Source organism: Rana temporaria, chromosome 6 (assembly GCF_905171775.1).
Source record: "Rana temporaria chromosome 6, aRanTem1.1, whole genome shotgun sequence".
NCBI lineage: Eukaryota > Metazoa > Chordata > Amphibia > Anura > Ranidae > Rana > Rana temporaria.
Genome location: NC_053494.1, coordinates 200,143,023 through 200,170,797, shown reverse-complemented (window position 1 = coordinate 200,170,797; position 27,775 = coordinate 200,143,023). Strand labels below are relative to the sequence as shown.

Below are 27,775 nucleotides of genomic sequence, written 5' to 3'. Positions count from 1 at the left end.
CATTTTTGGGACCATTGTCATTTTCACAGCGAAAAATGCATTTAAATTGCATTGTTTATTGAGAAAATGACAGTTGCAGTTTGGGAGTTAAACACAGGGGGCGCTGTAACATTTAGGGTTCACCTAGTGTGTGTTTACAACTGTAGGGGGGTGTGGCTGTAGGACTGACGTCATCGATCGAGTCTCCCTATACGTGCCATTCTGTGGATGTAAATAGGCGTGTGGCGGGCGTTAAGTGGTTAAGCGGGGATGCCGATGCTCGTGACCGTTGGTCGCGATAACGGGCACGAGAGGCAGAACAAGGACGCGTGTGTGTAAACACACACATCCCTGTTCTGTGAGGAAAGACAGATCGTGAGTTCCTAATAGCTGAGAACCACGATCTGTCATTTCCTCTAGGTCAGTCCCACCCCCCTTCAGTTAGAACACACATTAGGGAACACAACCTCTTGATCACCCCCTAGTGTTAACCCCCTTCTCTGCCAGTGACATTTTTACAGTAATCAGTGCATTTTTATAGTACCAATCGCTGTATAAATGTCAATGGTTCCAAAAATGTGTCAAAAGTGTCCACCATAATGTCGCAGTCCCGATAAAAAAAAATCTCAGACTGCCGCCATTACTAGTAAAAAAAAAAATACCAATAATAAAAATGCCAAAAATCTATCCCCTATTTTATAGACGCTATAACTTTTGCGCAAACCAATCAATATACGATTATTGCGATTGTTATTACCAAAAATATGTAGAATACATATTGGCCTAAAACCGAGAAAAAAAATTGGGGATATTATGGCAAAAAATTACATTTTTATTTATTTTTTTCCAAAATTGTCGCTCTTTTTTTGTTTATAGCGCAACAAATTGAAATCGCAGAGATGATCAAATACCACCAAAAGGAAAAAAAGAACGTCAATTTTGTTTGGATAGGGCGTCGCATTACCGCGCAATTGCCAGTTAAATCAACCCAGTGCCGAATCGCAAAAAAAAGCCCAATTCTTCCGGGGCGCAAGTTGTTAAACACAAGAAAGAAATTGAATACTATATGGTCAGCCTAAAAGCTGTGCAGAACCCGACCTTACGTCCCCCGAAACAAGGTCTCACCTTCATATAACACTGGAATTCCTCCATTTCCCCAACTAAGATCTCCATATCAAGATACAACTTTAGACGGTGATCCACTAGCCGGAAATCCAGGATCTGATCGGGGCTGACAGAGGCTGCAGAGACACACAGAGAAGTGAGAAAGTATCGGGCACAACAATAAATACAATATCACCATCTTCCCAAGCAAGCAAGCAGATTAGCAATAAGGACATTAAAACAAACATAAAAATATAAACACACAGAGTGGGAATAAAAAGTCTACACACCCCGGGTTAAAATCTCGGGTTTCTGTGATGTAAAAAAACGAGACAAAGATAAATTGTAACGGGAGTCCCTTTTGGGCATAGGATGACTGAGAAATGATAATTCATGTATTGCAGGAGATCATGACATATTGCAGGTGGTTTATTCTGACCCCAACAGGTCAATAAGAGTGTCTCATTCAATGTGTAACATAGACTGTTGAGATGCTAATTAAGTCCACCTGGCTGTGGTGATGGGGCTTGCTGTGATTGATCATAGCACATAGTAACCTATACTGGTGCATGCTGCTCACCTAATTGGATCAATTGCTTGCTCTATTAGTTGCACTTGCACTTTTTACTGCTAAATAATCTATATTTTGTAGCGACTTTTTTCATTAATTAAAAAATATTTTTTGTAAACTTTTGTTTCACGAGTACAGCCTGTTTTTACCTATAGTAGCCCCCTTTGCTCCCGGGATACCTCCCCTCTGGGGGTCTCCCTAGGGCACCTCCTTTTTGTTGGGCTTGCTGTGATTGCATTCTGTTGTCCATTGTGCTAATTAGGTCTGCTCCTAAGATATTTAATTGTGTACGCTAATGACACTGTTTTGTGTGAAAATACTATTGATAATAGCTGTGGAATGTGACTTGTCAGCTGTAGTAATTAACAACTCTAGATTCGGTGCCAGAATGTCTGTCTGGGATGTGGATTGAGGGGGAACTCGTTAAGCCCCCATTGTGTGATGTTTTGGGTGGAGAGTTTCATTGTCCCTGTGATTACTGTAGCATGCTTGTAACTGTATATAACAAGGCTGAGTTACCATTAAAGCATTCATTCGTTTTGGAACCAAAGACAGAGCTGTGTGTGTCTCGTCCTTCTGGGGAATTCTAATGGATCGTGTTTGCTGGATTGTTGGAGTGTCGGATAAGCTGTCTTGGGTTGGTGTAATGGAATATGTGTCTAAATGCTGTAACAACCTAACAAAACGGACCTTAGTTTACAGACTAACTTTACTAGAAATACATTAAGCTTGTGTATTACAGGGGATATTTATATTTAAAAAGTGAAATTGTGGCCGGAACTCAGCTTTAACTTCTATGGGGAAACTTGCTTTGATATGCAAGTGCTTTGGGTTACGAGCATTCTCCTGGAAGGGAATATGCTCCTAATCCAAGGTTGCACTGTACTTTGTGTGCGATGGGATACTACACTTCCCACATCCGTAGCGCTCTAGCATTGCTTTATAAAGCCCACGAAAATATATCATTTTTTTTTTTTTTTTTTACTTACTTGGACTAACTTGCCAGTTGTCTTGGAGCACCATGCTATTGTGTCTGACCGGAGGGGTCGCAGTGCAAGATCTATAACTTCCAGTCAGGCCGGTAACGTTGGCCTCCGAGACGGTCGTGCCGTTCAATAGGCTGTCGCTGCCACCCAGACAGCTGCTCGTTTCTGAACCGTCTCTTTCATCTCCAGCCAGATAGAACTTTTGCCCCCTGCTTTCAGCGCCCTCTGGTGGTAGGTCACTGGGAGAGGATTGTGTTGGCGTGCTGGAGTAGCCGGTCTGGTCTACCGGGGCCAGGATGACGTGGAAACTGCCGCAGGACGGGCAGCCGGTATGATCTGTAGAGAACAATGCAGCCAGTCTCATATAAAATGACAGTTTTGCGCAACCTGTAATTTCCAAGCCTGCAGATAAATAGATTATGTTACTTTTCACAAAGGTGGATCCATAGTCACATGTGATAAAAAGCCGGAACCGTCGCAATTATATGACCCAGGGATAGAAGATAAGAAATGTACAGATCACAGTACAGTATTATTCAGTGGATCATTGCTATTAATAATAATTGCTGGTTCACCAGATGAACTCAGAACTGAACAAACTTTCTTTGTACAATGAAGCAGCAATGAATAACAATCGCTAAAGCTGAACTCCACAATCCGAACCTCTGTGTACTCTCATCTCCCTGTCCCCATGTACATTAACCACTTCCAGACCTTAGGTGTTTTTCAGATTTGGTGTTTGCAAGACTAAAACAGTTTTTTCTGCTAGAAAATTACTTAAAACCCCCAAACATTATATATTTTTTTCTAACACCCTAGAGAATAAAATTGTGGTCATTCCAATACTTTTTGTCACACCGTATTTGCGCAGCGGTCTTACAAGCGCACTTTTTTTGGAACAAATTCACTTTTTTGAATTAAAAAATAAGACAACAATAAATTTGGCCCAATTTTTTTTATATATTGTGAAAGATAATGTTACGCCGAGTAAAATGATACCCAACATGTCACGCTTAAAAATTGCGCCCGCTCGTGGCATGGCGTCAAACTTTTACCCTTAAAAATCTCGATAGGCGATGTTTAAAAAATGCTTGAGATTGCATTTTTTGAGCTACAGAGTAGGCCTAGGGCTAGAATTATTGCTCTCGCTCTAACGATCGCGGCGATACCTCACTTGTGTGATTTGAACACCGTTTTCATATGCGGGCGCTACTCGCGTATGCGTTCGCTTCTGCGCGCGAGCTCGTCGGGACGGGGCGCTTTAAAAAATTTTTTTGGGGGTTTTCTTATTTATTTTTATTTATTTTATTACTTTTTACACTGAAAAAAAAATAAAAAAAATGTGATCACTTTTATTCCTATTATAAGGAATGTAAACATCCCTTGTAATAGAAACAAGCATGACAGGTCCTCTTAAATATGAGATCTGGGGTCAAAAAGACCTCAGATCTCATAATTAGACTAGAATGCAAAAAAAAAAAAAAAAAAAAATTTGAACATTTTTTAACATCCTCCAATCCAGACGGATGTTAAGGAATGCGCCTGGATGCCGGCCGAGGTTTGGAGATTTCCGTTGGCAAGGATTGCACCTGCGCAGTCCTTACAGGAACCATCTCGATAGGGGAACCTTAACGACAGGTCACCGGCTTGGGTAAGATTGTGACAATCGACTCGGGATCCGCCCACATGCCTGGACCGAGCTTCTGAGAGCCTGAGCCAGCCGTTGACACCCTTCCACAGCCCAGTGCTCCAGTGAGCGTGGGGGGGGGGGAGAGCAGAGGGCGGCAACTGATGGTTCTTGCAGCTCCCTGAGCAGAGAGCGGTGACTGAGCGATAGGTGGGATTTGATCCCTCAGTTCTCAGTGCAGAGGCACCAGGGGACAGATGCAGCATCGGACCGATGTTGCATCCACCTAGGCAAGTATGATTCTAAAAAACCCCAAGAAAAACAAAAAGCTCATATATTTTATTTAACCACTTGCTGACCAGCCGCCGCCGTTTTACTGCGGCAACATGGCACGGCTGGGCGATACGACGTTATGTTACGTCACTTCGCCCTGTGGCCACTAGGGATGTGCGCCTGCTGCTCGGGTGCCCCCGGAGCCGATGCGAGTACCCGGCGTGTGCGATGACCAACCGGGCACCCGCGATCGCTCGTGACACAGCGAGAATTGGGATATGTGTGTGTAAATACACAGATCCTGATTCTCTCAGGGGAGAAATTACTGATTGTGTGTTCATACATCTGTCATTTCCCCTAGTCAGTCCCACCCCCCCCTTCAGTTAGAACACAGAGAGGGAACACAGTTAACCCTTTCCCTGCCAGTGACATTTTTACAGTAATCAGTGCTATAAATTTTTTAATTTGCGTTGCTTTTAATGACAATTGCACGGTCAACAAAATTGACGTCCTTTTTTCCCCCACAAATAGAGCTTTATTTTGGTGGTATTTGATCACCTCTGCGGTTTTTCTTTTTTGCACTATACACAAAACAAGAGCAATTTAGAAAAGCAATATTTTTTACTTTTTGCTATAATAATATCCCGAAAAATATATAAAAAAAAAAATCCCCAGTTTAGGCTGATATGTATTCTTCTACATATTTTTGGTAAGAAATAAAAAATAAATAAAAAATCGCAATAAGCAAAAGTTATAGCGTCTACAAAATAGGGGGATAGATTTATGGCATTATTTTCTTATTAGTAATGGCGGCAATCAGCGATTTTTATTGTGACTGCGACATTATGGCGGACACATCGGACACTAACTTTTAACACTATTTTGGGACCATTGTCATTCATACAGTGATCAGTGCTAAAAAAAATGCACCAATTACTGTGTAAATGACACTGGCCGGGAAGGGGTTAAACACTAGGGGGTGATGAAGGGGTTAAGCGTGTCTTAGGGAGCGATTCAAACTTTTGGGGGGATGGGCTACCAGTGACAGGACAGTGATCACTTCTCCCAATTACAGGGAGCAGTAGATCCCTGTCATGTCACTAGGCAGAACAGGGAAATGCCTTGTTTACACGGCGCATGTGCCCACTAAGCTGCGATTTAAAGGGTACGTACCTGTAAACCCATTTACGCAGCCGTGCCATTGTGCCAACATATATATCGTGGTGCGCTGGTTGGCAAGTGGTTAAAGGGGTCGTAAACCCTCAGGGTTTTTCAACTTAAAGCGGATGTGCCACTAAAAAAATATATTAAAAGCCAGCAGCTACAAATACTGCAGCTGCTGACTTTTAATATAAGGACACTTACCTGTCCTGGAGTCCAGCGGCGATCGCAACAGATGACGAGCGATCGCTCGTCACCCTGCTGCTCCCCCCTCCATCCACGGTGAGGGAACCAGGAAGTGAAGCGCTCCGGCTTCACTGCCCGGTTCCCTACGGCGCATGCGCGAGTCGCGCTGCGCCCGCCGATTGGCTCCCGCTGTGTGCTGGGAGCCGAGTGTTCCCAGCATACAATGGGGGACGGACGGGAAGCGGAGAAAAAACCCGTCTTTTGCCCGTATCGTAGGGCCGGAAGTGGGTGCAGATACCTGTCTGTAGACAGGTATCTGCACCCCCCTCCCCCCTGAAAGGTGTCAAATGTGACACCGGATGGGGGGAGGGTGCCGATCAGCGGGACTCCACTTTAGAGTGGAGATCCGCTTTAAAGCGGAGTTCCAGACTTTTTTTTATGTTTATGAAAAGTCAGCAGCTACAAAAAGCATTAGCTGCTGGCTTTTAATGAACATACACTTACCTGCTCCACTGTCCAGCGCCGCGCCGCCCGGAGCTCCGCGCCTCTCCGCCAGCGCTTACATCCTAACTGTGGGCACCCGGCCATGACAGCTTTCGGCTTCATGGGCAGTCTCTCACTGCGCATGCGGCGCTGCGCTACCTGATTGGACAGGTGATAGCCTAGGGACTGTCACGTGTCCCAGGCGATCGCCTACAGGGAGGGTCCGCCGTAGGCGATATGATTTATCGCCTAGGCGGTACCTGGGCGGAAGGGACACATGACAGTCCTCGTGACACGTGACTCCTCCTGAAGCCCCCCCCCCCCCCAAAAAAAAATTACATGCCACTTTTGGGTGGAACTCCGCTTTAATGCATTCAGGTGAAAAACCTCCTGTGCTGCAGCACCCCCCCCAGAGCTCCCCTTTTACTTACCCGATTCCATTTTTTCCAGCGATGGGGATGAGCAAACCAGCTCCAGTCGTTGTCTCCGCCCCATCCGGTCTCCTGCCTCATTGGATAGATTGATAGCAGCAGAAGCCATTGGCTCCTGCTGCTGTCAATCTAATCTAATGACGCAGGAGACCGGATGGGGCGGGGCCATGTCCTGCCATCTGTATCAATGGACGCAGATGCAGGACACTGGAGCGTGCCCACACGAGTGCCCCCAAGAGGAAAACACTTCTCTGTCGGGGCACTCAAGAAGAGGAGGATCCAGGAGTGCCGCTGAGAGATCTCAGAAGAGGAGGATCGGGGCCACTGTGCAAAACCAACTGCACAGGAGGTAAGCATGACATGTTTATTATTTAAAAAAAAAAAAATATTTACTTTACAACTCTTTTAAAAGTGGTTGCAAACCCTTACAAACCACTTTTTCCTACAGGTAAGCCTATAATACTAGATCATTATGCCCATCATTACCTGAGTGATTATTGTCCTGCGTTTGCCCCTCTCCTTCCGCGCTGAAGACAACGCCGCTGTCATCTTGGTGGATGAATTCCGTTTTACACTTGAGACACTTGAGTTTGGGAGGACCTTCTTCCCCCTCGGCAATCAGTCTCAGATTCTCTTCCAGAATGGGATTCAACACATCCAGCAGTGTCTAGGGGAACAAAGCACAATATGGGTTGTAAACCTCAGACATGAAATATGAACAAAGCATATCCCTCTATAGTGTTTACTTGTCTTAATAAAGAGCACTAAAACTGGACAGTGTAAAATTTGGTAGAGTAATACCTCGGATAGTGAGTAACGTGTTTAACGAGCGTTTTGCTATACGAGCCTTTTTTTTTTTTTCTTTTAATCTTGACTCAGTTTGCATGTTGCTTTGCAAAACTAACAAGATTCAAGCCTCTGCGGTGTGCAGTACTGCATTTGGCTAGAGGTGCGGGTTCGCTGGTGACGCTCTGAGTCGTTCGGATGTACTTGGAAACACTTAGAAATACTCAGTTTCCGAGTCTCTCCGGCGCCCCCCTACCTCTGGCCACATTTGGTACTGTTCTGGTTGCTGTTAACCCTTGGTTATCTGCCTGGCCGTTTCCTGCTCAGCTCACCACAGTCTACTCCAGGCTGCTGAACCCTGCCAAGCTGTTCTCCCGGGACCTCCTGCTCCAGGCACTCGTGTCCCTCTTGTCCTTCGGCTTCCTCTGTCTCACCTTCAGCGGAGCCAGGACAGGAGATATAAGAGAGGCCGACCTCATCAAATCAGTCTCCCATCCGATCCCTGACATCTCCAAACTACGGCCCGCCAGTTGTTCAGGAACTACAATTCACATCATGCCTAGTCATGTCAGTGAATGTCAGAGTTTTACAATGCCTTAATGGGACGTGTAGTTCCCGCAACAGCTGGAGGGCCGTAGTTTGGAGATCCCTGTGTAAATAAACAGGTACAACTTATGTAGGAAGATTTGCTTAATCTCTGAGGCCAGTCACCTCACTGGGTAACACTCTGGAAGTCTTATATGGTCTGTCTCACCCTTGCTATAATAAATTTCCCCCCAATTAGAAAAAAAATCAACAGTTTAGGACAATACCATATATACTCGAGTATAAGCCGAGTTTTTCAGCACATTTTTGTGTGCTGAAAATGCCCCCCCTCAGCTTATACTCGAGTCACCCTTTTGCGCCTGATCTCCCGGAATTTGGGGACCCGGTACCGGCCGGCCATAGGTCCCCTGGACCCTAAACTAGACCACGCATGTAGCCCCACTCTTCCTCTACAAGTGTGCAAAGTTTGTTGGCGGGGGAGCACCAATTTTTCAAATCCGGGCTCCCCTTCCATAGACTCCCATGTTAAACGGTAATTTCTCCGGTGTTTTTGGTCCCCCTCAACCTCAAACCTGGCACACATATAGCCCCACTCTTCCTCTACGAGTGTTCAAAGTTTGTTGTCTGGGGGACCGACGGCCGGGGAGCACCGATTTTTCAAAGCCGGGCACCCCTTCCATAGACTCCCATGTTAAACGTCAGTCTAGTCATGGGCACAGTGAGGCATGGGCACAGTGAGGCATGGGCACAGTGAGGCATGCACATGGACACAGTGAGGCATGCAGATGGACACCCTAGGCTTATACTCGAGTCAATACGTTTTTCCCATTTTTTTGTGGTAAAATTAGGTGCCTCGGCTTATATTCGGGTCGGCTTATACTCGAGTATATATACAGTATGTATTTTTTGCAAAAAAAAAAAAATAGCAATAAGCATATATTAATTGGTTTGCGCAAAAGTTATAGCATCTACAAAACTATGGGAAAGATTTATGGCATTTTTATTATTTTTTTTTTAATCTAGTAATAGCGGTGATCTGATTTTTAGCGGCCTAACGACATTGCAGCGGACAGATCGGAGTGACACATGACACATTTTTGGGACCATTGACATTTTATACAACGAATAGTGCTAAAAAAATGCACAGATTACTGTGTAAATGTCACAGGGGTTAGATGTGTGCCCCTCAGTGTGTGTGTTCTAACTGTGTGGGAACTAACTAAGAGAGATGATAGATCGCTGTTCCTACTTTGTAGGAACACACGATCTGTCTCCTCTCCTCCGACAGCACACACACTAGGGGTGCAACGGATCAGAAAACTCACGGTTCGGATCGTTCCTCGGATCAGGAGTCACGGATCGGATCATTTTTCGGATCGGCAAAAAAAAAAAAAAATCTCCCCCACTCCCCCACTGTAATATCCACATCCCCCCTCCCCCCACCAACTATAGTACCCCCTCGGTGCAAACACCCCCCCCCCTCCTCTCAGTACAGTGACCCCCCCTCCTCTAAGTACAGTGACCCCCCCTTCTCTCAGTACAGTGACCCCCCCTTCTCAGAGTACAGTGACCCCCCCTTCTCAGAGTACAGTGACCCCCCCTTCTCAGAGTACAGTGACCCCCCCCTTTTCAGAGTACAGTGACCCCCCCTTCTCAGAGTACAGTGACCCCCCCTTCTCCAAGTACAGTGACCCCCCTTCACCAAGTACAGTGACCCCCCTTCTCTCAGTACAGTGACCCCCCCCCCCCCCCCAGCTAGTACCGACAGACGAGCGGTGTGTCCCACGAGTGCAGGCTCCTCCTCTGTGGGTGTAAACAGAGGAGGGCCGCCGCCGGGTGTACCAAGATGGCCGCGGCTCCGTAGCTAGGCCGAAGCTGCGGCCTTTCCTAATGTTACGGCGGCGGCTCCGGAGCTAGGCCGAAGCCGCGGCCTTTCCTAGCGTTATGGTCGCGGCTCCGGAGGTAGGCCGAAGCCGCGGCCATAACATTAGGAAAGGCTGCGGCTTCAGCCTAGCTCCAGAGCCGTGGCAATCCGCGGATCACAGTGTGTTCCGATCCGAAGGGGGTGACCCGTTCGGATCACGGATCAACTGTGATCCGTTGCACCCCTAACACACACACACAAATTCCTGTGCTGGCTCTTGTGCACGCGATCGCGCCCGCCAGCCACACACATCAGGTCCACCGCTGTGCAGCTGGCGCGCGCCTGTGCCTCCAGCGGCGCTCCCGGGAAAGCTGTATATATACGGGATTCTGCTGCAGTATAGCTGCGTGAGCCGGTCGGGAACCGGTTAACCACTTCCGGACCGCCGCATGTACATATACGTCCACAGAATGGTACGTACAGGCACATTGGCGTACCTGTACGTCCCTGCCTAGACGAGGGTCCGATCAGGACACCCCCCGGTACATGCGGCGGTTCCCGTGGCTTCAGGAGCGATCCGGGACGACGGCGCGGCTATTAGTTTCTAGCCGCCCCCTCGCGATCACTCCCCGGAGCTGAAGAATGGGGAGAGCCGTATGTAAACACGGCTTCCCCATGCTTCACTGTGGCGGTGCATCGATCGAGTGATCCTTTTATAGGGAGACTCGATCGATGACGTCAGACCTACAGCCACACCCCCCCTACAGTTGTAAACACACACTAGGTGAACCCTAACTCCTACAGCGCCCCTTGTGGTTAACTCCCAAACTGCAACTGTAATTTTCACAATAAACAATGCAATTTAAATGCATTTTTTGCTGTGAAAATGACAATGGTCCCAAAAATGTGTCAAAATTGTCCGAAGTGTCCGCCATAATGTCGCAGTCACGAAAAAAAAAAAAACGCTGATCGCCGCCATTAGTAGTAAAAAAAATAATAATAATAAAACTATCCCCTATTTTGTAAACGCTATAAATTTCGCGCAAACCAATCGATAAACGCTTATTGCGATTTTTTTTTACCAAAAATAGGTAGAAGAATACGTATCGGCCTAAACTGAGGAAAAAAAAATGTTATATATGTTTTTGGGGGATATTTATTATAGCAAAAAGTAAAAAATATAGAATTTTTTTCAATTTTTTTTTACGGAAAATTTGTAGAATACGTATCGGCCTAAACTGAGGGAAATTCTTTTTTTTTTTATATATATTTTTGGGGGATATTTATTATAGCAAAAAGTAAAAAATATAGAATTTTTTTCAAAATTGTCGCTCTATTTTTGTTTATAGCGCAAAAAATAAAAACCGCAGAGGTGATCAAATACCACCAAATACCACCAAAAGAAAGTTCTATTTGTGGGGAAAAAAGGACGCCAATTTTGTTTGGGAGCCACGTCGCACGACCGCGCAATTGTCTGTTAAAGCGACGCAGTGCCGAATTGTAAAAACCCCTTGGGTCATTTAGCACCATATTGGTCCGGTCCTTAAGTGGTTAAAGTCCATTCAATTCTGGGAATTAAAAATTGTCACACTTCGCACGTACTTCACCTATGTAATTTGTTTGCCAGGAGTTCAGCTTTCAGGAACTTGGAAAAAAGACCAAATACATCAACAAAATCAATCTACTGCCTTTAGCAAATTTTCTAAAAACGTATATATTTTCAGAACAGAGTTGAAAGGTCCGGGTTCAGGAATATAAATTTTGCAGAGGGTGACATGTCCGGACCGGTCACAGGGATGGAAGAATGTATGCCAGCAGAGAGGTGCGTGCAGCTTTGAACTTCGCATACCACTCTATTCTATATCTTTCTATTCTTCCAGAGGTGGAGGACGGACGTGTAGCGGCTTGTGCGGCATAGCTCGGTGCCTTCACATCACAGCGCACAAAGGTCACCATCTTTCTTCTGCCAGCTAAACGCAACTTCACACTTCACAGATTTATTGAGCGATACCATCAAGTTTAAACAGGACTTATCTGGAGATCTTCATTGGCTGGTCCAGAGGGTTTATGGTGGATTGGAGTGTAAAGGAAGCATTACTGACATCAGCCAGGTTGTTGTTGTTGTAGAAGGTTATGTTTGCGCAGAATACGATTATGTTTTAATCTGAACATGATAAAGATCCTGACAGCCCGCAACTCCTATAGACAATATGATCGCATACATGGGCGTCCGCTGAAATTTTTTCAGGGAGGGGCGCTTCGGCAGCGGCGATACACAGTCGCATTTAACCCTTTATTCAAACACTAGTGGGGGTTAAAAGCGCCCGCTAGCGACCAAATAGCGCAGCTAAAATGATGGTAAAGTGGCCAGCTGGCAGTGTGAAATAGCTCTTGAGATAATTCAGCTTCACTCCATGCCCATATAAATATAGCCTAGAGAATGTACAGACCCCCCTTCAGCACAGATGGACCACACCTTCAGCACAGACTCCCCCTTCAGCACAGACCCCTCCATTCAGCACAGATGGACACCCCTTCAGCACAGACCCATCCATTCAGCACAAATGGACCCCCCCTTCAGCACAGACCCCCCTTCAGTACAGACCCCCCCTTCAGGACAGATAGACACCCCTTCAGCACAGACCCCCCATTCTGCACAGACCCATCCATTCAGCACAGACCCCCCATTCTGCACAGACCCATCCATTCAGCACAAATGGACCCCCCCTTCAGCACAGACCCACCTTCAGCACAGACCCCCCCCTTCAGCACAGACCCCCCCCTTCAGCACAGACCCCCCCCCCCCTTCAGTACAGACCCCCCCCCCCCCCTTCAGTACAGACCCCCCCCTTCAGTACAGACCCCCCCCCTTCAGTACAGACCCCCCCCCCCTTCAGTACAGACCCCCCCCCCCCTTCAGTACAGACCCCCCCCCCCTTCAGTACAGACCCCCCCCCCTTCAGTACAGACCCCCCCTTCAGCACAGATGGACCCCCCCATTCAGCACAAACCCCCCCTCCCACATCCCATTCAGTACCTCAGATCAGCCATCAGCGCGGCACAGGCATAGCAGGTTCCCTCCCCCTGTGTACACATAAACACTGGAGGGGAGGCAGCTTCACTCTGCTCGCTGTGCCTGTGTGACATCCAACCCGGGACCGCTCAGACAGGCCGTAAAACTCTTCAACACCTTCTCGATTTTCCAGGGGGGGGGGGTCAATTGCCCCCCTTGCCCTATGGAGCGGACGCCCATGATCGCATAGCACTTTAGTGAAGTATTAAGACGAGAAACCTTAGTCCAGTGGTTCTCAACCTTTCTAAAGCCGTGACCCCTTGATAACATTTCCCAAGTTGTGGGGACCCCTAACAGTAAAATTATTTTCGTAGCGTGGGTTGTCAGCACCCAAGGCAAGACAAGTAATTTGCGTCCCCAACTCACTGTTTCTCTTTGTTCTCCTTTCTTTGCCTTTCATCTTTCTATATCCTAATTTCTTGTACCCCCATCCCTGTCTCTTGTTCTCTCTCCGTCTTTCTTGTTCTTTCACTTATTCTTTCTCTCCCTTTTTCGTTGTTTCTTCCCTCTCTTTACCTCTCCCTTTCATATATTCTCTATTCTTATACCATCTCTTACTCCTTGGTGGGGAGAATGGGATGAGTGGCAGTGCTCGTGGGGGGGTTTGGGATGAGTGGCAGTGCTGGTGGGGGGGGGTTTGGGATGAGTGGCAGTGCTGGTGGGGGGGGGGGTTGGGATGAGTGGCAGTGCTGGTGGGGGGGGTTGGGATGAGTGGCAGTGCTGGTGGGGGGTTTCGGGATGAGTGGCAGTGCTGGTGGGGGGGGTTGGGATGAGTGGCAGTGCTGGTGGGGGGTTTCGGGATGAGTGGCAGTGCTGGTGGGGGGGGTTGGGATGAGTGGCAGTGCTGGTGGGGGGGGGGGGGGGTTTGGGATGAGTGGCAGTGCTGGTGGGGGGGGGGGTTTGGGATGAGTGGCAGTGCTGGTGGGGGGGGGGGGGTTTGGGATGAGTGGCAGTGCTGGTAGGGGGGGGTTTGGGATGAGTGGCAGTGCTGGTGGGGGGGGTTTGGGATGAGTGGCAGTGCTTGTGGGGGGGGTGTGGGATGAGTGGCAGTGCTTGTGGGGGGGTGTGGGATGAGTGGCAGTGCTGGTGGGGGGTTTGGGATGAGTGGCAGTGCTCGTGGAGGGGGGTTTGGGATGAGTGGCAGTGCTCGTGGAGGGGGGGGTTTGGATGAGTGGCAGTGCTGGTGGGGGGGGGGTTTGGGATGAGTGGCAGTGCTGGCGGGGGGGGGGGGGGGTTTCAGGATGAGTGGCAGTGCTGGTGGGGGGGGGGGGGTTTGGGATGAGTGGCAGTGCTGGCGGGGGGTGTCTCATAGCAGTGACACCTATGCCAAAATCAGGAGATAGGGTCTCCTCCAGCCCCTCCCACTTCACATTCCTAACCTGACCTCTAGTCTCTGCCCCCCAGCCATGCCGTAAACTGAATGGGTGGCTGCAAAAAAGGGTGAGGGGGAGGCCGCAGGCTCTCGGAACGGCCCAACTGGGTGGCAGAAAAAAGGCGGTGGGGGCTTCAGGAACAGCCCAGGATTTGGTGACCCCTGGAAAATCATCATTCGACCCCCGAAGGGGTCCCCGACCCCCAGGTTGAGAACCACTGACTTAGTCGATGCTTCCCGGGAAATGCAGACCGTTCTCTATACACGGAGCAATGTCTTCTGGGTAAATGAAGTTTTAAAGGGCAGTCCCATTGCCTTCAGAGAAGATAAACACGCTTTTAAAAAACACTTCAATACCGGGCACTTATACACCTTCCTGCCCAGGCCAAACTGTCGCAATTTTAATGACAATTGCGCGGTCATGCTACACTGTACCCAAAAAGTTTTTTTTATCATATTGTTCCCACAAATAGAGCTTTCTTTTGGTGGTATTTGATCACCTCTGTGGTTTTTATTTTGCTTCTGTTATTCTTTTTTGTAAATAAGTACGTTTTCAACTTCAATGACGGGCACTAATATGGCTGCACTGTAGGGTACTGATAAGGCAGCACCGATGAGGTGGCACTGATAAGGCGGCACCGATGAGCACCGATGAGGTGGCACCAATGAGGTGCCACTGATAGGTGGGCACAGATGGAGACTGATGGATGGCATTCACTTACCTCATTCTTCCATTTTGCTTTTAAATGTCCTTATGTCTTCTGAGAAATCCTCACTTCCTGTTCTTCTGTCTGTAACTCCACACAGTAATGGGAGGCTTTCTCCCTGGTGTGAGGGGGAGGGGGCGAGCAGGAGGGTCAGGACACTCTCTACTTTGCAGAAAGAGAAAGGAGATGTGTGTTAGTGGGCGTCCTGACACTCCTGTTCGCCCCCTCAAGAGGCTTTCTCCACACCAGGGTGAAAGCCTCGCATTACTGTGTGGAGTTACAGACAGAAGAACAGGAAGTGAGGATTTCTCAGAAGAAATAAGGACATTTAAAAGCAAAATGGAAGGATGAGGTAAGTGAAGGAGGACTGCACTGAGGTAAAGGAAGCTATTTAGGGATTTTTTTTTAACCTTTACAACCCTTTTAAGGTGTTTCACAATGGTGCCAATCAGTGCCCATTTCTGGGCACCGATTGGCACATATTTGGCATAAATTTGCATATGTGGATGGCCATGGGGGGGGGGTGTACCTGGCCATCCACATGCTTGTGGCTTCCCCAGTGGTCCAGTGTGGGCATCCGTGGGGGGGCAGCGCTGAGGAAGAGCCGATCAACAGCTCTATTTACATCGTGATCAGCCGTGATTGGACAAGGCTGATCAAGTGGTAAAGAGCCTCCGCCGGAGGCTCTTTACCGAGATCGGAGATGCAGGGTGTCAGACTGACACCCCGCACCACCGATCGCCGCGCTGCGCACCCCCACGGGCACGCATCGGCATGTTATCTGCTGGACGTCAATAGACGTCCAGTCAGCATAACAGAACCATTTCCCGGGCGTCAATTTGCTATTGACCGGGCGGGAAGTGGTTAAAAGAAGAAGTTCACCTTTGTACAAAAAATAATAAAATGCACCTCTTTTTGCAGGTAAAAAAAAAAAAATTGCATTTATAATTTTTTGTATTAGGAGCATTGCACCCGCAATCAGATCAGAGTATGGGCTTACCCGTACATCCCGGGTAAGCCAATACTCCAACAGGAAGACTCAATGAACTACCACAGCATTAGGGGCTGTCAGCACTTGTAGTTTATTCATACCCAGAGCTCTGTGTGTGAATTACACCTCCGTGTGACGGTTAGTTGGGGAACTTCTCCCTGTACTGCTGCCATGGTGTGGCGGGGACTGTAGCACCTGGGAACATGTTACATGTTCAACCCCAAAATTAGGTGGAACGTCGAACATGTTTCCTTTAACCGCCTGCTGACCACCCGCCGCGTCACAATGGCTCCCCTGCGCAAATCGCTGTACGGCAGGCACTTTAAGGGATATAGGGGGCTCCCGCCGCGTCGCTTAGGAGCCGATGAGCGTGCCTGGCAGCTGCGATATCCGCTGGGCACCTGCGATTGCACCTGACAGAGCCAGAATGGGGATGTGTGTGTGTGTGTAAACACACACATACACACACACACACACACACACACACGCGGTCAGAACGGGGATGTGTGTGTGTGTATAAACACACACACACACACACATACACATACATCCCCGTTCTGACAGAGGTGAGGAGAGAGATCTGTTGTTCCTAATGCTTAGGAACAACGATCAGTCTCTTCCCCCAGGCAGTCCCATCCCCCCTACAGTTAGAACACACACTGAGGGAACACATCCCCCCTACAGTTAGAACACACACCGAGGGAACACATTTAACCCCTTGGTCGCCCCTTAGTGTTAACCCCTTTCCCTGCCAGTTACATTTATACAGTAAACAGTGGCTATTTTTAGCTCCGATCGCTGTATAAATGTCAAAAATCACAAAAAAAAGTGTCTGATCAGTCTTCCACAATACCGCAGTCCCGATAAAAAACGTTGATCGCCGCAAGTACTAGTCAAAAAAAAAAAAAAAAAAGCCATAAATCTATATGGCATTTTGTAGACACTGGCCCGGATTCCGAAAGATCAGCGGATCTTTCTGCGGGCGTAACGTATATCAGATACGTTACGCCGCCGTAATTTAGGGCGCAAGTTCTGTATTCAGAAACAACTTGCGCCCTTAGTTACGGCGGCGTAACATGTGTGTGTGGCGGCGTAAGCCCGCCTAATTCAAATGGGGATGTTGTGGGCGTGTTTTATTTAAATTTCACTTGACCCCGCGTATTTCAAGTTTTTTGTGAACGGCGCATGCGCCGTTCGTGAAAAAATCCCAGTGCACATGCTCGAAATTCCGCCACAAATCGTCATTGCTTTCGACGTGAACGTAAATTACGTCCAGCCCAATCGCGAACGACTTACGCAAACGACGTAAAATTTTCAAAACTCGACGCGGGATTGACAGCCATACTTAACATAGGATACGCCTCATATAGCAGGGGTAACTATACGCCGAAAAAAGCCTAACGTAAACGACGTAAAAAAAAAGGGGCCAGCCGGACGTACGTTTCTGAAACGGCGTATCTACCTAATTAGCATATTCCTCGCGTAACTATACGGAAGCGCCACCTAGCGGCCAGCGTAAATATGCAGCCCAAGATACGACGGTGTAAGACACTTACACCTGTCAGATCTTAGGGAAATTTATGCGTAACTGATTCTCTGAATCAGGCGCATAGATACGACGCCGCAACTCAGAGATAAGACGGCGTATCCGGAGATACGCCGTCGTATCTCGTTTCTGAATCCGGCCCACTAACTTTTTGTGCAAATCAATCAATATACGCTTATTGTGATTTTTATTTTTTTAACCAAAAATATGTAGAAGAATACATATCGGCCTAAATTGATTAAAAATTGTTATTGATTTTTTTTTTAATTTGGTGATATTTATTATAGCAATAAAATTATTATTTTTTTTTCAAAATTGTCGTTGTTTTGTTTATAGCGCAAAAAAAAAAAAAAAATAAAAAAAAAAATCGCAGAGGTGATCAAAACACCACCAAAAGAAGGTTCTATTTGTGGGGAAAAAAAGGACACAGATTTTGTTTGGGTGCCACGTCGCACGACCGAAGAATTGTAAGTTAAAGCGGCGCAGTGCCGTATCGCAAAAAAAATGGCCTGGTCCAGAAAGGGGGTAAATTCTTCCGGGCTGAAGTGGGTAATAGCTGTAACGTGATGTCCAACCCTGCAAATGGTAACGTTGGTTTATAATAGTTTTGCATGGTCTTGCCACTGACTCACCTTTATGGAGATCTCAGACGTGTTGTCCAGCACCACGTAGCGGGCACACTGCTTTTCCTCACACATCGAACGGAAGAACAGCGTCAGCACAGGAAATTCTTGCTCCTCCTCCTAAAAAAAGAGATAAAAGGTTTTTAAAGGAGAACTACAGTGGAAGACCATAACCACAAAAATCTCAGTTCTATGCCCAACGCATCCAGCATGTCAGCTTTCAACGGCTTTCCCCCACAAAAAATCCTGGTTGCCTGCCTATGTATATGTATGATAGGCTAGTGTTAAGCCTGGTACACACCAACGGATTTTCTGCGGACAGAGCGTAGGACTTTTGGCCGAAGGGCGTTGGCCATGAACTTGTCTTGCATACAAACGGCAAATAATTGTCAGCCAACAAACACGAAAACTACACGTTTTTTCAGCTCTTTAGCGCCACCCTTTGGACAACTTCTGCTATTGTTGCGCTATGATGAGCATTGCTTCTGAGCATGCGTGTTTGTACTTTGGAGTTTTGTCCGACAGACTTGTGTACACACGATCGGATAATCCGTCAACACACATTTGTTGTCAGAAAATTTTAAGACCCGGACCTTTAGGCAGCTAAAGGACCCGGCCAGTTTTTGAGATTTGGCACTGCGTTGCTTTAACTGACAATTGTGCGGTCGTGCGACGTGGCTTCCACACAAAATTGGCGTCTTTTTTCCCCCCACAAATAGAGCTTTATTTTGGTGGTATTTGATCACCTCTGCGGTTTTTATTTTTTGCGCTATAAACAAAAATAGAGCAACAATTTTGAAAAAAAAAAATCAATATTTTTTACTTTTTGCTATAATAAATATCCCCCAAAAATATATATAAAAAAAAAATGTTTTTCCTCAGTTTAGGCCGATACGTATTCTTCTACATATTTTTGGTAAAATAAAAAAAAATCGCAATAAGCGTTTATCGTTTTGGTTTGCGCAAAATTTATAGCGTTTACAAAATAGGGGATAGTTTTATTGCATTTTTATTAAAAAACATTTTTTTTTACTACTAATGGCGGCGATCAGCGATTTTTTTCGTGACTGCAACATTATGGCGGACACTTCGGCCAACTGTGACACATTTTTGGGACCATTGGCATTTTCACCGCAAAAAATGCATTTAAATTGCATTCTTTATTGTGAAAATGACAGTTGCAGTTTGGGAGTTAACCACAAGGGGGCGCTGAAGGGGTTATGTATGACCTCATCTGTTTTTCTAACTGTAGGAGCTTCGGACCAGGCCAAGGGCGTTCGCCCGCGACCCACGGCTGGGCACTTAAAGAGGACGTACCTGTACGTACATGTGCCCAGCCGTGCCATTCTGCCGACGTATATGTGCAGGAGGCGGTCCTTAAGTGGTTAAAGCATGCTTTCCCACATTTGTTGGCAGAAAATCCGATAAAAGTCCGATGGAGCGCACAAAAGGTCGGGTTTTCCGACAACAGCCTGCCATCACACAATTCCCATTGGAAAATCCGATCGTGTGTATGAGGCTTTAGATTGTGGAGGTCTATAGATGCAGGGATTTTTAGTGTTACTTCTCCTTTAAGTACCGTATTTATCGGCGTATACCGCGCACTATTTTGCCCTGAAAATCAGGGCAAAATCGTGGGTGCGCGATATACGCCGATACCCGCTTTCCCGCCACGAGTTTGAATACTGCGCCCGCATATAGCGAGCGCAGTACACTCGTGAATCTTCGGGCAGTCTCGGCGCCTCTCGTACTGACGTCCTGACGTCCTGAGCGTACAGGACGTCAGTGCGAGAGGTGCCCGAGCCTGCCCGAAGATTCACGAGTGTACTGCGCTCGCTATATGCGGGCGCAGTATTCAAAGTCGTGGCGGGAAACGAGCGGGAGGACGCCGCAGAAGGACACCGGACCCGCCGAAGATGGACACCGGACCCGCCGAAGATGGACACCGGACCCGCCGAAGATGGACGCCCGACCCAACGAGGCCGCAGATGGACGCCGCGCAAGACACCAAAACTGTAAGTACAAAAAAAACAAAAATCTTTTTTTCCCACAGGATTGGGGGCCACTTTGGGGGTGCGCGGTATATGCCAGAGCGCGTTATACCGCGATAAATACGGTACATAGAAAGGTTCCCGTCAGTAAATAATGGCTACGCACATTTCTTTGGATTTGCACAGACTTTTTAGCAGCACGAAGATTACAGGTTTGAAAAATGATTTTCTACGAGATTAAATTGGCTGTATATAAACTAGAGAAGCCAGGGAGCAACTTAAAGGAGAAGTATGGGAATCGGGGTTACTGCAGTTTTATACTTACCTAGTCCCATGCTGCATCTGTCCCCCGGCGCTGCACTGAGAGCCGAGCGATCGAACATCGGCGATGGCTCGGTTCTCTCTCTGCTCCCCAAGCAGAGAGCTGCTGCCTGTCAATCAGCATCTCTCCTGCTCTGCTCCTTCACGTTCATTGGAGTACTGAGCTGTGGAGGGGCGGGGAGCGGCCGTCTCAGCAACTCGCTGAGACGGTTATCAGCCCAGGCATCTGGTGGATCCTGACTTCATTGTCGGGATGACGCGGTGCCTCGACTGGTTATGTCAGCGGAGAGCGGACTTCAGACCCCTCTCTGCTGAAAACGGGTCACAGGAGTGCAAAACGAATGGCACTCCTGTGACCCAGAGGAGAAGCCCAGCCTAAAAAGCTCAGGCTGGACTTCTCCTTTAACCACCATGAGGTCTACTCTGCATACCTTCCCATAGTCTCCTAAAAACAGATCTGGTTTCCTGTAGTTACATTACGGCCCTGTAGGGTGGCTGCTAAACCATTCTGGATTTTACATGGCTGCGTCATTACCCATAATTCCTGGTTATTAGCATGACACGATAGGTGCCAAGCTGCCACCAAACACACGCCACCTGCAGACTGTGCCCAACCTGAAGCAACCCGCCCCCGCTTACATTCCAGTCCCATTGGATGACGGAGGTCTGAATATCCCGCAAACTTTGAAGCTCCCTCCGGAGCAGAATCCTTCCACGTTCCAGATCGATCTCCAGGAGGTGCTGGCGAGTCACACGCACAAAGACCCATGGCCATTCAGGGTTACGTGGCTTCCCATCCAAAATAGGGCACACGGTTATTGGCAAGCACAGGGCATCTAGGGAGGTAAACATGAGAAGAAAAATAATTAAATTTATCCTTTAAAGCAGCAGTCTACAATTTTTTCTACAGATGGGGGTTTGGGGAGTTAGATACAGCCTGCCGCCAGATATAGTCTGGATTTACACTGACCTGCCATAAAAGGCATGTACATTTCCATCTACTTTATGCGCATTTTAACCACCCTATAGAAGATTTACTGCTGCTACAGGGAGGCCGCTCTGTGCAGAATTGCATACATACACACACACACACACACACATATATATATTACACACACATACATGTATACACACATACATATACACACACACACACATACACACACACACACACACCGTATTTATGTGCGTATACCGCGCACTTTTTTCCCCTCGACATATACCGAGTGCAGTACACTCGGCTACATTCGGCCAGGCTCGGCTTCAGTCGTCACAGAGCGTGAGCACGAGCGAAGCCAAGCCTGGCCGAATGTAGCCGAGTGTACTGCACTCGGTATATGTCGGCGCAGGCGTTCAAACTGAGCGTGGGAAGCGGCGATTCGACGGGGAGACAACGCGGGAGAAGCCGGGAGGACACCACCGAATCCGCAGACAGACCCGACAAGGCCACCGCGCAAGACACCAAAACTGTAAGTACTAAAATGTTTTTTTGTACAGGAATTGCGGGTCCACATTAGGGGTGCGCGCTATACGCCGGAGCGCGCAATACCCCGATAAATACGATATATATATTATACATACACACACAATATATATATATATATATATATATATATATATATATATATATATATATATATATATATATATATATATATACACATATATATACACATATATATACACACATACATACATACACACACACACACACATAGAAAAAAAATATATATATTTCCATTTTGCTATAATAAATATCCCCCAAAAATATATAAACAGTTTTTGCTCAGTTTAGGCCGATACGTATTCTTCTACACATTTTTTAAACATTTTTTTACCAAAAATCGTAAAAAGGGAATTTATTGATTGGTTTGCGCAAAATTTATAGCGTCTACAAAATAGGGGATAGTTTTTTTACTAGTAATGGCGGCGATCTACGATTTTTATCGTGACTGCAACATTATGGCGGACAGTTGACACATTTTTGGGACCATTGTCATTTTTACAGCAATCAGTGCTATAAAAATGCACCGATTACTGTGAAAATGACACTGGCAGTGACGGGGTTAACCTGTAGGGGGCGCTAAAGGAGCCAAGTGTAACTTAATGTGCGTTTCTTACTGAAGGGGGCGTGGCTTGGCGTGTGGCGTCACTGATCGTTGTTCCCTAGGACAGGAAACAGACGATCAGTGACAGGCTCACTAGGAAGCACGGGGAGAGCATTGCTTACACTTACCTCTCCCCGTTCTTCAGCTCTGTGACCCGATCGCGGGACACCAGAGGCGATTGGGGGCGAGGTCACGGAGCTCAGGACCGGGTCTCGAGGGTGACCCATGGCTGGGCTCTTAAAGGGCAACTTACCTGTACGTGCTTATGCCCAGCCGTGCCGCTCTGCCGACGTATATCGGCGTGAGTCGGTCCTTAACCACTTCCAGACCTGCGCACGACGATGTACGTCCTATTTTTAAAGATTGATATCTCGGTAACGGCAGCAGCTGCTGCCACAACCGAGGTATCGATCTTAATGTGCGCGGTCTGGTACACGATAACGGCGGTCTCCGCGGCGGATTCCCCGCGAGATCGCCGTTATCGGTGGCGGGAGAGGCCCCCCCCCTCCCGCCGCTCTCCCGCGCCCTCCGCCGCTTACCGGAGCCGTCGGAAGCGGCGGAGGAGAACGGGACCGTTCGGCAGCTGAGCGGGGACGAGACTGAAGGAAAAATCTCCTTCGCCCGTCCCCCATAGCTCTGCTGGGCGGAAGTGACGTCAAAACGTCAGTCCCGCCCAGCCTCTTAAAGAAACATTTTTTTTTTTGTCATTTGAAAAAATTAGTTTCCAATTTTTTTTTTTTTGCATTTTTGTCTAAATATGAGATGTGACGTCTTTTTGAGCCCAGATCTCATATTTAAGAGGACCTGTCATGCTTTTTTCTATTACAAGGGATGTTTACATTCCTTATAATAGGAATAAAAGTGATCAATTTTTAATTTTATTTTTTTTTCAGTGTAAAAAGTAATAAAATAAATAAAAATAAATAAGAATAAATAAGAAAACCCCCAAAAATTTTTTTTTTAAAGCGCCCCGTCCCGACGAGCTAGCGCGCAGAAGCGAACGCATACGCGAGTAGCGCCCGCATATGAAAACGGTGTTCAAATCACACAAGTGAGGTATCGCCGCGATCGTTAGAGCGAGAGCAATAATTCTAGCCCTAGGCCTACTCTGTAGCTCAAAAAATGCAATCTCTAGAATTTTTTAAACATCGCCTATCGAGATTTTTAAGGGTAAAAGTTTGACGCCATGCCACGAGCGGGCACAATTTTCAAGCGTGACATGTTGGGTATCATTTTACTCGGCGTAACATTATCTTTCACAATATATCAAAAAATTGGGCCAAATTTATTGTTGTCTTATTTTTTTAATTCAAAAAAGTGAATTTTTTCCAAAAAAAAGTGCGCTTGTAAGACCGATGCGCAAATACGGTGTGACAAAAAGTATTGGAATGACCACTATTTTATTCTCTAGGGTGTTAGAAAAAAATATATATAATGTTTGGGGGTTTTAAGTAATTTTCTAGCAGAAAAAACTGTTTTAGTCTTGCAAACACCAAATCTGAAAAACACCTAAGGTCTGTTAGTGGTTAAGCGTTTAATCATAGCCATGATTAAAAGGAGTTGTAAAGGAAAATTTTGTTTTTGCTGAAATGACTGTTTACAGGGTATAGAGACATAATGGTTAACTGATTCCTTTTAAAAATGATTACAAATAGATAAAAAATCAATCATATAATGTACCTACAGTTTCTAGTTTCGTTTTTGCATGTCGTTTCCTGCCTGTGCCACAGAGCCAATACAGGGCAGTGATGGTTTGCAAAACGAAACCGATTGGTGCTGTGGGGTTTTAGACACACAGTAATCACAGCTCCTTGATTAGTGACCACAGAGAGAAAGCTCCCAGCACTGTGGTTATCAGGAAACAGACAACCAGGAAGTGTGGAGATCAGAGAAGAATTACAGCAACTTGAGAGCAAAAACGAACAATGAGGACATGAAAACAGCACTGCATTAAGGTAAAGAAAGCTATTAAGATAAAAAAAAATTCCTTTACAAACCCTTTAAGCACCAAGTTCTAGTGTGAAACAAGTCCGCTTGAATCCCGTTTGCTGTGGCATGTATCCAGCGATTTTATTTTTACAATAAAGCAATATTTTCGGAGTGCGGCTGTCCCTTCATTTTTGCATCACTACATGCATTGACAGCACCCGTGGCTTTAGACCCGGTGAAGAAGTTCATCATTTGCATCTTCTGCCTTGAGCGGTGACTCCCTTTCTCTGACGATCGGCCAGTGTCAGAGAAAGAAGCGAGCCGCCGGCGGTGAGCATGTATGCCCCTACACCAGTGGTTCTCAACCTTCTATTGCCGTGACCCCTTGATAACATTTCCCGAGTTGTGGGGACCCCTAACAGTAAAATTATTTTTGTGGCGTGGGTTGTCAGCACCCAAGGCAAGACACGTAATTTGCGCCCCTGACCCATGGACATTTAGCGCTACCCGAGTCCTTTTAATGGCAACTATAATCACAGGTAGTGTTACTCACTGTGTCTCCGACTTTGTGGTGTCTCGTAGCAGTGACACCTATGCCGAAATCAGGAGATAGGGTCTCCTCCAGCCCCTCCCACTTCACATTACTCACCAGTCAGCTGACCTCTAGTCTCTGCCCCCCAGCCATGCCATGAACTGAATGGCGCCTGCTAAGAGGTTGAGTGGGCGGAGCGGGCTCCAGGAACAGCCCAGCTGGGTGGCTACAAACTCCAGGTATAGCCTTGCTGGGCGGCCGCTAAAAGGCTGGGAGAGCGGGGCCGACTTCAGGAACCCTGGAAAATCTATATTTGACCCCCAAGGGGGTCACGACCCCCAGGTTGAGAACCACTACCCTACACGTTGGTGTCTGATCACGTACACACACACACACACACACACACACACACACGTGCCGTATTGTAGCAGTAAAACTGCTATAGGACGGACCTAAAGTGGTTAATGAGCATGCACACCTTACCTTCTATAATCTCCTCCTCCTCCTCCTCCTCCACTTCTTTATTATCGATGTCTGGCTGCCACAATCCATCCTCCAGGACATCCTCTATCTTCTCTATCAGCAGATCTGCGGCTGCAGTGACTGTAGTGACCTCCGGGGTGGGAGGTCTAGCTGGAGTCGGGTTTGCAGGGACAGGTGACAGGCTGTCCGTTCTGCCAGCGGTCTGCAGTATTATGGGGGATGACTTGCTCTTCGTGAAAGGCTGGGAAGACGCGGGTCTTCTGGGACTCCCATTTCCATTTTTGTCTTTGTTGAGCTCCTCCTCCAGGTGAGAGCGGTACTGCAGCCAATCGTCGCCAAACTGTTCACGGAAGCTATCTGTGCGCTCAATGTCTTTTTGGTGTTGCAGAACTGTACAGGGCGATAAAGAGCATCAATGAGTGGATGGAAAAGCAGGTAAAGTAGTACAACTCATATGGCCAAAAGTTTGTGGAGACTTAAAGTGGATGTAAACGCACTCTCATCCTTTCTAAACTACTGCCATGGTGCTGATCTATAAGGATATAGATGTCTCCTGCATGTATCCTTACCTGTCATATGTCTCCCCTCTGTCTGTTATGAGACCTGAAAAACTGCAGATTCTGTGGGTGGGTCTGTTGTCTGGAGCTCGGTGGGTGGAGTTGTGAGGTCAGTAGACTCCCCACCCTCCTCTACACTCCCCTTGTTAACATGTATTTTGTCCTGTGTATTCCTTAAACTAAAATTCTGCTATGATCACTAACATCCAGTCAAAATCCAGAAAAGTAACCACATGACTTCAGAAAAGGAGTGGGGGTGGGAATTTAAAAATAATGCCCGTCTCCAGGCTAGTGCATGAGATATGTAAATAACCTGTCACTCACAGCAAGGGGGCGGAACGGACTAAGGTTTTCCTCTGTTAGTCCGTTTTATCTCACTGAACAATAAAAGAGGATTGCTCAGAACTGGATTAACTCTTTGTGGCAAGACTGAGCACAGATGATAGGAAATCTTCTCACCTGAAACCTCCCCCTCCCCTCCCTCTGGATCGAGCCATGTGCTCGGAAGCCCCGGCTGTCCCGGGTCTCTCTCTCCTCATTAGCTGAAACACAGCATCGGGAGCTCCCACTACTTTCAATCACAGCCAGTGAGCCAATGAGGAGAGGGCAGGGCAGAGCCATGGCTCTGTGTGTCTTATGGACGCACAGAGTGGGGCTCAGGACCAAGCACGCACCAGTGCCCCCATAGCAAGGGGCTTGAAATGGTGGCCATAGGTCAAGGGAGAGAGGCCAGGAGCACCGGAGGGGGACCCAAGAAGAAGAAAATCAGGGCTGCCTGGTCAAAACCATTACACAGAGCAGGTAATATAATATGTTTATTTTTTTTTAAACTGGAGCTTTATTATCACCTTAATTAACCACTTAAGACCCGGACCTTTAGGCAGCTAAAAAGACTCGGCCAGGTTTTGCGATTCGACACTGCGTCACTTTAACTGACAATTGCGCGGTCGTGCGACGTGGCTGCCAAACAAAATTGGCATCCTTTTTTCCCCACAAATAGAGCTTTCTTTGATCACCTCTGCGGTTTTTATTTTTTGCGCTATAAACAAAAATAGAGCGACAATTTTGAAAAAAAAAATCAATATTTTTTACTTTTTGCTATAATAAATATCCCCCCAAAAAATATATAAAAAAAACGTTTTTTTCCCCTCAGATTAGGCCGATACGTATTCTTCTACCTATTTGTGGTAAAAAAAAAATCGTAATAAGCGTTTATCGGTTGATTTGCGCAAAATTTATAGCGTTTACAAAATAGTGGATTGTTTTATTGCATTCTTATTAATTTTTTTTTTTTTTTACTACTAATGGCGGCGATCAGCGATTTTTTCGTGACTGTGACATTATGGCGGACACTTCGGACAATTTTGACACATTTTTGGGACCATTGTCATTTTCACAGCAAAAAATGCATTTAAAATACATTGTTTACTATGAAAATGACAATTGCATTTTGGGAGTTAACCACAAGGGGTTATGTATGACCTTATATGTGTTTTTAACTGTAGGGGGGTGTGGCTGTAGGCGTGACGTCATCGATTGTGTCCC

The 27,775-nt window shown here is 46.9% G+C and overlaps 1 protein-coding gene across 2 annotated transcripts in view; it reads right to left on the bottom strand.

Moving 5' to 3' along the window:
* Nucleotides 1-1,015: 1,015 nt before the first annotated feature.
* Nucleotides 1,016-27,775, bottom strand: part of LOC120944152 (serine/threonine-protein kinase 11-interacting protein-like) — a 55,528-nt gene continuing 28,768 nt past the window's right edge. For both annotated transcript variants that reach the window (XM_040358065.1, XM_040358066.1), the window contains 6 exons: nt 25,674-26,063; nt 21,261-21,457; nt 18,319-18,429; nt 7,288-7,468; nt 2,644-2,976; nt 1,016-1,220 (listed from right to left, as the gene is read on the bottom strand). In XM_040358065.1, coding sequence (XP_040213999.1) covers nt 1,042-1,220; nt 2,644-2,976; nt 7,288-7,468; nt 18,319-18,429; nt 21,261-21,457; nt 25,674-26,063 — 1,391 coding nt within the window. In that variant the 3' untranslated portion in view covers nt 1,016-1,041. The remainder of the gene's footprint in view (nt 1,221-2,643; nt 2,977-7,287; nt 7,469-18,318; nt 18,430-21,260; nt 21,458-25,673; nt 26,064-27,775) is intronic.